We start from the raw sequence: 12412 nt of genomic DNA, 5'->3' as shown, positions 1-12412 counted from the left end.
AAAAAAAAAAAAAAAAAAAACTGGATTTCCGTTGTTTTTTTTTCTCGTAGAACACAATTCTTGGGGCAAATAACTGAAGAAATGGATCAGGTTTGAAAGTTTAGAACATATGACATGAGGAATTTACATGAAAGGTATATGTATATTCGGTTGAAATAAAACTTAACTTCACACTTAGATATCAGTTTGATTCCAAAACACTAAAACGCAAATGAATGGAGAATATTTATACATTATTGGGTTAAACAGTTCAAGCTATTGAACTTGAATGAATTTAATCCTCAGTACATTCTTGAGACTGGAAGGATATGTTACGGAATCAAGACAATAATTTTTCCATGTGAATATCTTAGTACGAAAAAGTTTGTTTTTGAGAATTAAGTTTATAAATACTACTTTCTCGTCTTTGGGTTTATTTCTGTGTGGTGTTTTAGGAGGAAATCGAGATCGAGAGCAAGGTATTGCGAATGGGAAGGAGTATTGCAGTGGTTAATGTTGAATTGAGGAGAAAAGACAATGGTAAAATCATTGTTGAAGGCCGCCACACCAAGTACCTTGCCATCTCAAGCAAGTTGTAGTTACGAACTTCTTCAATATCAACATTTTAGTCTGCGTTATGCATCGATGTATTACGTTTTGTAGCTTCAACAAAAAGAAATGTGATGACAATAATAATTCCTTCTATGGCTTTGCTGCTTTATCATGTTCTTATATTCTGTTCTTGCTGGAATAATGTCATTTTAGTGTCCATTTAAGTATTAATTTCATTTGTGGTTTGCGACGCTAAAACAACATAATAAGTAGAATTAAAATGTGATGCTAAAAGTAGGATTAAAAGAAACCCATAAAAGATTAGAGAAAATAGAGGGCCAGAAATAGAATGGTGGTGAGTTTTTAGAACTTAAAAATAATGTTCTTTTGTTCAACTTGATAAATGCAGATCTGAAAAGTCTCTTTCGTGATCTCAGAGTTTCTGATTCCGCACTACTTTACCATAAAACATGAACTTATACCAACAATGGCTAAACATCCGACAGGATAAGCTCATTTCGGAAAAATTGTCACAGAAATGGATACGTCAAAGAGATCCATAGAGAAGCGTAGTGATGATGATCCGAAGGTTGCGTCCGCCATCGATGGCCTTCCTTCCAAATTTTACCAATACTTTGTGGTGGCTGGTCTTCGCGTCGATCTCATCCAACCTGGTCGCATCGTCTGCTCTCTCAAACTCCCTGCTCGTTTGCTAGTATGCTTTTTCTATTCTTCTTCTTCTTAATCCACCGCTCTTCTGTTCGTTCCACTTGCTGATGAGATTTCTACACGCTATTCTGTCTATTCCCTTATTTATTTAGGATTTCTCTGTTTTCTGCTTCATGTTTCATTATTAAGAACCAGAATAATTCCTTGCACGGCGGAGCCTCGGCGTCACTCGTGGATTGTATTGGTGCCGCAGCGATCAAGACTTTGGGCTCTACCACCACTGGAGTCTCCCTCGATATGAACCTCTCCTACTTCGATACTGCTCATCTTGGCGTCAGTTCCACTTTCCCCTTTTTCTACTCCTCAATTTTCCATTTCTGTCGATCTGGTTACCGATAAGGAAATTCGAATTATTGCTTCATCTATTGTTATTGCATTTAGTAATTTCTTTGTATCCTTCCCATTCTCATAGAGTATGTATGCTACTTTTTGTCTGCTGTTCTAGGAGGAAATCGAGATTGACGGCAAGGTTTTGCGAATGGGAGAGACCATTGCAGTAGCCAATGTTGAATTGAGGAAGAAAAACACTGGTAAAATTATTGCTCAAGCTCGCCTCACCACATACCTTGCCATCTCAAGCAAGTTGTAGTTACAAAATTTATTGGCTTAATATAATAGTCATGTAAATACTACAGAGCTTAAAGAAAATTGACCTAAGAACCAATATCATGTTTGTTTTCCACTGCTTCAATGCATTGTTCTTGCATATTACATTTTGTAGCTTCAACTAAAACAAGTTCAATGATAATAATCATTTCTAGTCTTTGTTGTTGTGTTCATTCTAATCTGTAATTGCTGAAATAACTTACTCTGATGTGTTCCGTTTTAAATATTCTGTTTCTCAAATAAGAACAGCATAGAAGAAAGGGCGTCTTAGTTTTTCTTTTGTTGAAAAGTTTATGGAACCATAGGTAGGATCAAAGCTTTTGTTCAAAGGATTCCCAGATACACACAAGTATTATATAGGCATCTCAGGTAGGATTATCAATAGATTATCAATAGGCATCTCAGGTAGGATTCCCAGATACACACAAGTATTATATAGGCATCTCAGGTAGGATTATCAATAGATTGGTTGTTGGCACTTGTTGACAAGCCGAGAGCATCTCCTAAATTCATCGGCCCTCTCATCGTCCGCCTTCCAATTCCACCGTTGCCTTTTCTCATCATCGCTGTGAATTCCCCGTAGTCTATACGTCCATCCTACATAAAACCCAAACAGAACCAAATAAGTTTTGTCAAATACATATAAACAGAGACAGTTAATGGACATTTCAACAGATAGTATGGGAGAAAGGAAAGAGTAACGAACATTGTCTTCATCGATCTCACTGATCATGTCGTCGAGATGAACATCACTCAAGCCAAACTCTTTGCAGGCTTGCTGAAGCTCATCAATGGTTATGAAACCACTACCATCCTTGTCAAAATATGAGAAGGCCAATAGTAAATTCTCTTCCCGCTCTAGCTTATTCAAGTGAATTGTAGCTGCAAGGAATTCACCATAGTCGATTGTTCCATTGTTGTCTATGTCTGCCTGTCAAAACATCATCAGCTTCTATGACAACACGCAACCACAAAAGTAAGCATGCATAAATAGAAGAAAGCTTTACTCCTTACTGCATCCATTAGATCCTTAATCTCAGACTCCATAAGTTCGGAGCCTACACGTTTTAAGCCTTCCTTCAGTTCGTCAAACGTTATCGTCCCGCTGTTGTCTGTGTCTATCATCTTGAACAATTCCTTCAGACCCCCAATTTCTTCTTCAGAAAGCCTTTCAGCAATTACCTGCAATCAATCATAAGATTTCAGAGTTCACACACCATCAACTTTTGGATGGTGCAGTAACCAATTGAGTTAAATCGAGCATATTCGACAAGTGACACAATGTACGTCGTATCATATGCTTTCAAATACTTCCTTAAGTAGTTTTCTTTCCTAACAATTTGGACTAATAATAATTCTAAAACGTACTCTTAGAGCCATTTTTTTAAGCTTATTCATAGCAGAGAACAGCGTCAGACGTGATAATACTGCCGAGTCAAGAGGTTTATCTGGGGCAACTTTGTCATCTACAATCCATGGATGACCTGATACAGAAAGGATTTGGAATCAGTTCTCTTAGAATAAAAATACCATACAACATATCACCCCTACTGGCTAGTCATATTGCTCAATGCTAGGAACTGAAACTTACAGAGGACTTCATGAGCAGTTAGCCTTCTCTTCGGATTTCTGTCGAGCATTTTTCGTATAAGATCCTTTGCACTTCCTGAGATACCAGGCCATGGCTCTGACTCAAAATCCAATCGTCCTTGTAGTATCTGTCGGAAGATCCCTATTTCAGTTTCTGTAGTACAAAGAATTAAGGAAATTATGGGTAATGGAACTCTATTGTAAGTGTTACTTCCCAGAACTTTGCAGGAAATGTGATTTATGGATTTGTAGTAGCTACCTGCGCAAAATGGAGGTACCCCACTTAATAGAATATATAAAATAACTCCTGCACTCCAAACATCAGCTTTGGGTCCATAATGCTTGCGTAGCACATCTGGTGCAACATAGTATGGACTACCGACAACATCAGAAAAAGTCTCCCCTGTAAGCATTTGAAAATTTAAGATCACCGAAAACTCTCAAAGTGAAACGGAGATAATAACCAACACAACACTAATTAATCAACCAAGAAGTTATTCATTGGGTACTGATACAAATCTTTCTGTCATAAAAGGATTAGTATTCTTCAGGCATAAACCAAGTTCTAAGTAGAAGATGTCAGAAACAAGAAGGGAAACCTGTGCATGATAATTAAGACCATAATTTAAAATCATAGCAGAAATAAGAGACCTTTATCTTGGCAATAGCTATTGATTTTTGTAGAGAAAACGAAGGAAAATGGTCAATGTAGAACAGATCAATGGCGACATCCAAACTCCAGATGTCATGAAACCTAGAACACTAATTTCAAATATGAGATTCAGTTGAGGCACCAAAAGAGTGAGTTCCCAAACCCCAAGAAGGCAACCAATAGCTAAAGAAATAGATTAATGAAAATGGAGGAAGAGACAGAGATTTGGAAGAAGGAAAGGAACCCAAAAGGCAACCTGGCTTGTAGAAGACAGAGAGCCCAAAATCAGTGGCCATAAGAGCAGCATCTTCATCCACACTTTGAAACAGAAAGTTTTCAGGTTTAAGGTCTCTATGCATGACTCCAAGCGAATGACAAGACTCTAAAACACTGACAATGACCCCAATAAGCTTGGCGGCCTCTCTCTCACTGTAATGCCCCTTCCGAACGATCCTATCAAAGAGCTCCCCACCCGCACAAAGCTCCATAACCAAATGAACAGAGACCGGATCCTCATAAGTGCCCTTGATTCTGACGATGTTGGGATGTTCAGACAAATGGTGCATTATCTGAATTTCCCTCCAAACATCGTCATAGTCCTCTTTGCACAGAAGCTTCCGCTTAGGGATGGTCTTACAGGCGTAATTGTACCCAGTTTTCTTGTCAGTGCAAAGAAAAGTGGTGCCAAATTGACCTTGGCCGAGCTTTTTGCCGAGGGTGTAGAAATCGGTGAGGGGTTCGGTCCGATAAGGGAGGACCCATGATGGTTTTGACGATGGGGGTGGAGTTGCAGAGCTTGATTTACTCATGAATGGCGGTCGCCTTTGAGAAAATGGGCAAAACGGTGGGACCCAAAACAACGAGAAGCAGATTCCAGGACCAGAGCAGAACAACCCAGACCTCCCTCCCTCTCTTCTTCCTCTCTCCCTTGTTGAAGTTAAATAAGGCTTAAAACAGGCAGCCTTTTGGCCTAAGATTCTGTGCAAGTTACTTCATTTTCTCTCTGTAAATACTACAAATTCTTTCATTCATGTGGGTATTGCAGTGCTGAAAAGTAAAGTTGCTAAAGAAAACCAGTGCTTCCTATTGGTTTACAAAAGCAGTAGGTTGGTGGGCTTCCTCTGGCCCCATCTCTTTACTTTGGTGTTCACCTCAGCTTTCATCCATGTTTTCTAATAAGAACTTTTGGATTTACGCGTGGGCTTTTTAGCCGTTACGGTTCATAAATGATCAACACTATTTTGTCAAAGAAATTGGACACTGTTCTGCATAGTCAAATGTCAAAACCAGCCGCCCTCCTTCTCCAGCCCACAATATAAATATCAAACCTTTCAATAAGTTTTTACCGAAAGGAATGTGTCAGAGCTGAAGATGCCCACATCTTACTATTATTATTTTTTTCAAAAAAAAAAAAAAAAAAAATTGTGTAACAACGTACATTTGGACCCGAATATCAGGTGGTTTGAAAGCATATTATCCCTCAATTTTAGTATACAACAATTTAATATTTGTAATAGACAATGATTTAATCCTCGTTGTAAATTTGCTTTTTTGTTAAAAATGTAATTACAAGTATACAACAATTTTTGTTTGTCATTGTTATGAGTAGAATTGAGTTGGTTTTGGAAGATAGCATTCAATTTTTTTTCCTATAATTTTTTTCCTATTAGCTTTAGAGAAAGATTCTGAACAATTCTCATGAATGACTGGAAGGATGAAGATGACTGAAGAAGTTTCCATTCGAGCTCCACCGGACCCAACTCCAAATGAGCTCAAATTAGGGCTCCAGAGAAAGATGTTGTTTTTGCATCAAGATATCCCTGTAAGCTTCTTCATCCTCACGTCCTCAAAAGCTAATGGCATTGCCTTCGTAACGCATTTAGTAGGTAGATTTCAGTATGGAAAATTTGTTCTCATACCTGATCTCACTCAAGTAGGAAGGAAGAAATATGAAGAAAGAAAAAGAGATAGTTCAAGCTGAACCTACATAGTTTCAAGAACATACATCGTTAGCAAAGCATAAAAGTTAGAGAAACTCGAAAGTAAAAAGTAATGAAACCGAAAAAGTTGGTTATGCTATGTACTCGATGAATGCATGATAGAATATGCATAGGCTGTATATGATATGCATGCGCCAAAAGAAAAGAATATGGTATATCTATCTTAATTCCAAGCGCAGAGGTTTGGGGGTGATGACGGAAGAGTAGAGGGCACAAAGAACCGAGATGCAGCAGATGCCCCAAATACTATATGCATTTCGTTATCTGTGCACTCTATCTTCTGTCAACACAACTCACCATTGCCTCCTCTACTACTTGTACTTTGTATATATGCACATACTAACTAACCCATGCACAGCTAATGATATGTACGGGGAGGAAGCAACCCAAATGCTTTATGATCACTTCTACTTGGTCACCTCCTCAATTTATAACACAAACAACTACCTCTTTTCACCTCTTATTAACAATTGAAAGAAACAAGGCATTTTGAGCTATGAGCAATAGGGTTGGCAGGCTTTCTATATTTGGTTTAAAACAAAAAAATGGGAGCTAACATAAGTAAATCCGGTTGTTTTTTTATCCATTCTTGTGGATTTTCCTCCTCAGGGAATATTTTCTGATAAAAAGCTTGAGTTCCATTTCACACTCCTTTCATTTCATGTGTAAATCTATTTTTGTTGGCGTACTTTGTGTACGCAACCCCAAAATAAGGCTGAACATCACGTAAATGGGGGAAAGAAAGAATATTAAGCAACTTCCCTCTCCCATTTCTTCAAAACCTTTGATATTCATCATCACGTCCCCCTCAAACGTGAGGGGAGTTCGAGTATCTCAACTACTTTTGACTTTTTGTTTCCCCAAAAGGCCTCTACTAATAGAGAAATTATTCCTTATTTATAAACTCATGATCTTCCCTTTAATTAGCCAACCTAACATTCTTCGAACAAAGTACACAAGAGACCTATGGAACCCTTGAACAAAGTACACCCTTTGTTCATCCCTCGAGTCACTTTTGACTACATTTTCGAGGCTAACAACTTCTTTGTTTGACACTTGAGGATTCTATTGACATGACTAAGTTAAGGACATGACTCTGATACCATGTTAGGAATCACAAATCTCCTCGATAGTATGATATTGTCCACTTTGAGCATAAACTCTCGTGACTTTGCTTTTTGTTTCCCTAAAATGTCTCACATCAATGGAGATAGTATTCCTTACTTATACCAATGTAGGACTCCTCTCCCAACAATCCTCAACATTTAGTGGCAGCACAAGCTAACATCCTGCATTCAGGCTTCGTGCCTGATCAAGCAACGAGTAGTTTGCTTTTTGGATGATAATGAGACAAGAAAATTTCCATTCAACCATGCTAAGAACATACTAAAAAGATATATGGATTGGTTTGTGGGGATAATAGTCTTTACTCATAGAAACGAGAATTAAGTAACGTGACCATATCTTTGAGGATTTACGGAGAATGCTGAGGCTATCAAATGTCAAATCTAGATTTTGAATCCTAATTCGAATTCTAGGATTCTTAAGACTGATAGTAAACTTTATATTGTAATTTTATTTAGTAAGAAGGGAAGAAGGGACTCAAGTGTTGGGGTTTGTAATGATGGGATGGTGAGGTTGAGAGTTGGGAATAAGATAAATAGGTTGAGGTTGAGAGTTGTGGGAGGGAATGTGAAGTTGCAGTAGATTTGAGGTTGTCCAACAGCTTTAAAACACGATTATGGCTGATTTGACGTTTTGTGAGGCTTACCCAAAATACTAATATGATTTGGAGCTAAATAAGTGAAAGCTTTGACATGTGTTCATCTGTGTTTGGTTTGTTTGTGCTTTAAACATCCTCAAATCCAAGCCTACTTGCGTTCGGAATCTCCGACGGCAGCTTTTTTGTTTGTCATGATGTCAATTTTTCACACTAACTTATCCTTCATCTGATGAAAGCTGAGTATCCTTATGAAACAATATGCTTCATTGCGCCCTACTCTTCCCTTTTGTCCAACAGCTTTAAGACACCACCATGCCTGATTTCACGTTTTCTGAGGCTTACCTTAAATACTAATCTGATTTGGAGCTGTGATGGGGTGAGAATGTCTTGAAAACCTGGAGAACTCTGTGTTTCCAGGTGTTCTATGTTGTTTGCTAACTAACCTTTCACATGTCTTTAACTGTGTTCGGTTTCTTTAGGCTTTTACCTATCAACTCTATTTAGTTACACAAGGGTTGTACTTGCCCTCCAACCCCACTTGCATATGGAATCTCCGTATGTAAGCTTCATACTAACTCATCATCCTTTATCGCCTCCCCTTAAACAAGCATATTTTAGGAGAGACTTTTATGCCTTTAAAGGACTAAAGTCGTTCCATTGAGATGTGATCGATAATCTAAATAGAGATTTGTTGGATAATCCAAATACTACTTTGAAACACTAAATAATTGTTGCCAAAATTCAAACAGATAATGGAGAATATGACTTTCACGTGACAACAACGCTAAAATTTATTCACACTAATTAGTATGGTGCTTACGAAACTCGCTCTAATACTTAGAATGGATAGTTTAAGTGTAGTAAGGGTTTAGTAAAGGAAGAAAAAGGTATTTATATGATCTCATTAGGGTTTTCACATGTTCATTTTTTGAATTGGGTTGAGGACCGAAACATTCAGGTGTGGAAACCAATCCCTATAGACACGTTTATATGATATCTACAGAGCTAGACACGAGTGGTGTGCCAACGAGGACTCTGACCCATAAGGGAGTGGATTGTGAGATCCCACATCAGTTGGGGAGGGAAACGAAACATTCCTTATAAGAGTGTGAAAACCTATCCCTAGTAGACGCATTTTAGAACCGTGAGGCTGATGACGATACGTAACAATACTTTGGAAGACTAGAGTCATGCTCATCGAGTTTATTGGATAATTTTAAAGATAAGAGAAAGCAGAACCAAAATGTTAGTCCCTCAAAAGTTGTAACCAAACAAATATGAACACAAGATGCTGCCAGCATTGGATGTTTTAACTTGAAATCCTGAAATTTGTGCGAGCTGTGACAATTGTTTCTCTCCACTCAAAACCTGCAGGAAACAAGAATTTGATGATATAAAAGTAGAAGGAAAACAGCCTAACAGAAAGCAAAGGGAATATGTAGCTATGGGTAAGACACGTTCATACAACTTTTACACCACAACCCAAGTTCCAGAGAATGATGGGTATTGAAAAACAAGAGCCAAACTGGATCTAGCGGATAAAGAGATATATCCCACCAGAGGAAGGACAAGGGCCTTTTATTTTTGTACACCTACTTGAGGAAGTCTTCCATGTCGGGAAGAACCCGAGTAAAATATGGATGAAAAAAGATATGTAGTCATGTGTATAAGACTTCACAATCCAAACCTTCTCGTGAACACCCTAATAAAGACGTTTAAATCATTATGTGAAAAAACTAAGTTACTATCAATATTTGTCAACGATATTGTAAGGAATGTTCAAATTTGATGAAGTTGACACATATATTCATTAAAAACACAACCTTTTAGTAGGTTCGTTCTCGGGCCATTAAAAACAAGTACTCATGTGTATAAGACCTTACGATCGAAACCCTCTCGAAAAAATCTTAATTGAGACATTTAAATCATACGTGAAAAAACCAAGTTACTGTTAATAGTTTTTAAAATGTTTAAATTTGATAATTCACCCTTGAATAGTTTCATTTACGGGCCATTTTCTAGACATTTTCCGTAGGGCTACCATTGACGACTTTTTCCACTTTTTTAAGCGATGGTTATTTAGACTTTCAGAAAAGTTATTTTTCTCGTTAGGGTCTCTTACTATGCTCATTAGAGATTGTACTAAGATTAAAAACATTAGTCTAAGTGTATACAATCTCATCATCCAAACCCTCTCGAGAAAAAACATTAGTCATGTGTATACAATCTCATCATCCAAACCCTCTCGAAAAGACTTTAATCAAGACATTTAAATCATTAAGTGAACTATGGACCGTCACTTTCGAGTCATATGTTCAGTAAAACAACCACCATAAATTTGCATCTAACTGAACTTGAAACTCTTCATGAATCAAGATCACTCTCCAAAATCGATTTCAGCTCTTCCCATTTTTCGTACCCAAACAAATCAGTGGCATCCTCATCAAAATCCGAGAAGCTCGACGACGACGGTGATACGTTCGTCGGCGAATTATGATCGGCGGATGATGGCTGATCAGTTGGGCCACAAAAACGAGTCATGAATCGGCCACCGTGCACCATCTGAATCTGAGGAGAACTTTGAACCTCCTTCACATGATCAAAGGTAATGAAGGAATTATGAGAGGCGAATCCGATGTATCTACTTTCTTGGTTGTCACTCAAACATCTGTCGATATTGATATCATTGGTGGTTGCTCTGAAGTTCATGACCTCCATAGATTGACTTTTGGGCGCTGGAATCTCCCTCCAATTGTGCGTACTGATGGCTTTTCTGGTGGAGATGTTTCTTTTGAATATGCGACACAAAGTCCAAATTTCCTGCGAAGGACAGAAAAAAATAAGTTTTTGACACATACCCTCTTCTTTAATTAGGTCAAAGTTACAAACTTGGTGGTCAAACTTTTAAAATTTTGTTACTACTTACAGCTTCTTGGAGGCTGTTTTTAATCATTGTACCGAAGGGATGGCGGGAGGTAGAAGTAGAAGAAGAAGAAGAAGAAGAAGAAGAAGAAGAAGAAGAAGAAGAAGAAGAAGAAGAAGGAAGACGAAATTCATTCATCATCCACTCGGTCTTAGTGCCTTTACCGGCGCTTCCACGGTAATAAACAAGCGTCTTCTTCAACCCAATGCACCCATGGTGGGTGTGCCCATAAATAGGCTTATCAATTCCAGTGGCCTTCCAAAACCCTGACTCGGTCACCCTATTTGGCCTCCCACTGTTCTTATACTTCCTCCCTCGTTTGCAGAAAAAGTACCACTCTTTCTCCCCCACCGCGTTACTCGCATCTGCATAACAAACCAACTCGGTCTATAAGTTTAGGAAGCTATGAGATACACGAAAGATAGAGATAGATGAATTGGTTAAGAATCGTACGAGGAAGATCCCATGGGCTGTATTTGTAAATGTCGATTTGTTTGATGAGTTCGATGGCGAGAGGCTTGTTGTGGACTTTGCGACGGAGGTAGAAGTCAACGAGCTCTTCGTCTGTCGGGTGGAAGCGGAAGCCCGGAAGGGGGAGCTGGTCATCGTCGGGCATGTCGAATTGTGAGGGAGTGGCCATTGGAAGAGTTAGAAGTTTATGGGAATGAAGTTATGGGAGTTGGGGGAAGAGCATGGTTTAATTTATAAGGTAGAGCTTAAAAGGGGAGATGGGGAACGTTGAAGATCAAGTCATAGGGCTCTCAAGTACACCNGGGTGGAAGCGGAAGCCCGGAAGGGGGAGCTGGTCATCGTCGGGCATGTCGAATTGTGAGGGAGTGGCCATTGGAAGAGTTAGAAGTTTATGGGAATGAAGTTATGGGAGTTGGGGGAAGAGCATGGTTTAATTTATAAGGTAGAGCTTAAAAGGGGAGATGGGGAACGTTGAAGATCAAGTCATAGGGCTCTCAAGTACACCAATTTGGACTTGTTAAAACCAAGAAAGAGAGGCTTAGAACTCAATATATATCTAAAATTCTTCTTATTCTTTGTAAACCCTTTTCATATTGTGTGATGTTAAGTTAAAATTTCATTTATTTGGGTACAAAATTCAATGTGTCTGGTCCCATCCATCAGGAGCTTCGTCTTCCTTGACTTTGAAAATCTCACTTATTGTGCTGTGTAGAAGGAGCTCAATTTTTTGACTTTCAAAACTTCAAAATTAACTCTTTCCCAACTTCTACCTTCTAATTCAACCGATCATAACTCCTAGATTCTAACTCAATCAGTTATCGAACAAGGGTATAATAGTCAAAGTCTACCGCTAGCACATATTCTCTACTTTTGCTTGTTACGTATCCCTGTCAACCTCACGTTTTCAAACACGTCTACTAGGGAGCAGTTTCCACACCTTTGTAAGAAATGGTTTGGCCCCCTCTCCAATTGATGGGAGATCTCATAATCCGGTCCATTGAGGGCCAACGTCCTTGGTGGCTGACTCTAATATATAATCGGTGAAAACGAACAATATCTCTCGTACTTTTTTTTCTAAATTTGATGGTTTTTTTTTATAATTATTTATTTTCTATAAAAAAAAAAAAAAAAAAAAAAAAAAAAAAAAAAAAAAAAAAAAAAAAAAAAAAAAAAAAAAAAAAAAAAAA

The 12412-nt window shown here is 38.3% G+C and overlaps 5 protein-coding genes across 5 annotated transcripts in view; 3 read left to right on the top strand and 2 right to left on the bottom strand.

Moving 5' to 3' along the window:
- Positions 1-700, top strand: part of LOC111794627 (acyl-coenzyme A thioesterase 13-like) — a 2380-nt gene extending 1680 nt beyond the window's left edge. The window contains exon 3 of the mRNA XM_023676708.1: positions 435-700. Coding sequence (XP_023532476.1) covers positions 435-578 — 144 coding nt within the window. The 3' untranslated portion in view covers positions 579-700. The remainder of the gene's footprint in view (positions 1-434) is intronic.
- The window catches only part of LOC111794623 (protein SUPPRESSOR OF GENE SILENCING 3-like), an 18546-nt gene extending 11349 nt beyond the window's left edge, over positions 1-7197 (top strand). Inside the window, exons 7-8 of the mRNA XM_023676703.1 lie at positions 6819-6823; positions 7187-7197. The gene's annotated coding sequence lies outside the window, so the exon portion shown is untranslated. The remainder of the gene's footprint in view (positions 1-6818; positions 6824-7186) is intronic.
- Positions 937-2023, top strand: LOC111794628 (acyl-coenzyme A thioesterase 13-like). The gene is made up of 3 exons (XM_023676709.1): positions 937-1246; positions 1390-1533; positions 1706-2023. Exons 1-3 carry the CDS (start codon positions 1070-1072, stop codon positions 1847-1849), a joined length of 465 nt encoding a protein of 154 aa, XP_023532477.1. The 5' UTR covers positions 937-1069; the 3' UTR covers positions 1850-2023.
- Positions 2118-4917, bottom strand: LOC111794624 (calcium-dependent protein kinase SK5-like). The gene is made up of 7 exons (XM_023676706.1): positions 4365-4917; positions 3716-3859; positions 3458-3610; positions 3235-3350; positions 2881-3048; positions 2573-2797; positions 2118-2463 (listed from the first exon to the last, which is right to left on the bottom strand). Exons 1-7 carry the CDS (start codon positions 4915-4917, stop codon positions 2311-2313), a joined length of 1512 nt encoding a protein of 503 aa, XP_023532474.1. The 3' UTR covers positions 2118-2310.
- A 2841-nt stretch (positions 7198-10038) lies between the features above and the next one.
- LOC111796088 (transcription factor JUNGBRUNNEN 1-like) lies at positions 10039-11406 on the bottom strand. Its single transcript, XM_023678778.1, has 3 exons — positions 11208-11406; positions 10758-11119; positions 10039-10651 (listed from the first exon to the last, which is right to left on the bottom strand). Exons 1-3 carry the CDS (start codon positions 11392-11394, stop codon positions 10196-10198), a joined length of 1005 nt encoding a protein of 334 aa, XP_023534546.1. The 5' UTR covers positions 11395-11406; the 3' UTR covers positions 10039-10195.
- Between the last annotated feature and the right edge of the window lie 1006 nt (positions 11407-12412).

The sequence above is a fragment of the Cucurbita pepo genome, chromosome LG05, assembly GCF_002806865.2.
Source record: "Cucurbita pepo subsp. pepo cultivar mu-cu-16 chromosome LG05, ASM280686v2, whole genome shotgun sequence".
Classification (NCBI taxonomy): domain Eukaryota; kingdom Viridiplantae; phylum Streptophyta; class Magnoliopsida; order Cucurbitales; family Cucurbitaceae; genus Cucurbita; species Cucurbita pepo.
Note: the sequence above shows the minus strand (reverse complement) of the source record. Positions and strands in the feature narration are given on the sequence as shown.

Excerpts from the sequence above, each read along its gene's own strand:
- LOC111794628 (XM_023676709.1), top strand. The coding sequence starts at position 1,070 with ATGGATACGTCAAAGAGATCCATAGAGAAGCGTAGTGATGATGATCCG. Across the intron at positions 1,247-1,389 it reads AACTCCCTGCTCGTTTGCTA|AACCAGAATAATTCCTTGCA; the intron begins GTATGCTTTTTC and ends TTCATTATTAAG. Across the intron at positions 1,534-1,705 it reads TCGATACTGCTCATCTTGGC|GAGGAAATCGAGATTGACGG; the intron begins GTCAGTTCCACT and ends CTGCTGTTCTAG.
- LOC111794624 (XM_023676706.1), bottom strand. The coding sequence starts at position 4,917 with ATGAGTAAATCAAGCTCTGCAACTCCACCCCCATCGTCAAAACCATCA. Across the intron at positions 3,860-4,364 it reads CTCTGTCTTCTACAAGCCAG|GGGAGACTTTTTCTGATGTT; the intron begins GTTGCCTTTTGG and ends AAATGCTTACAG. Across the intron at positions 3,611-3,715 it reads GGTACCTCCATTTTGCGCAG|AAACTGAAATAGGGATCTTC; the intron begins GTAGCTACTACA and ends TTTGTACTACAG.
- LOC111796088 (XM_023678778.1), bottom strand. The coding sequence starts at position 11,394 with ATGGCCACTCCCTCACAATTCGACATGCCCGACGATGACCAGCTCCCC. Across the intron at positions 11,120-11,207 it reads CAGCCCATGGGATCTTCCTC|ATGCGAGTAACGCGGTGGGG; the intron begins GTACGATTCTTA and ends TTTGTTATGCAG. Across the intron at positions 10,652-10,757 it reads AAAACAGCCTCCAAGAAGCT|GAAATTTGGACTTTGTGTCG; the intron begins GTAAGTAGTAAC and ends TGTCCTTCGCAG.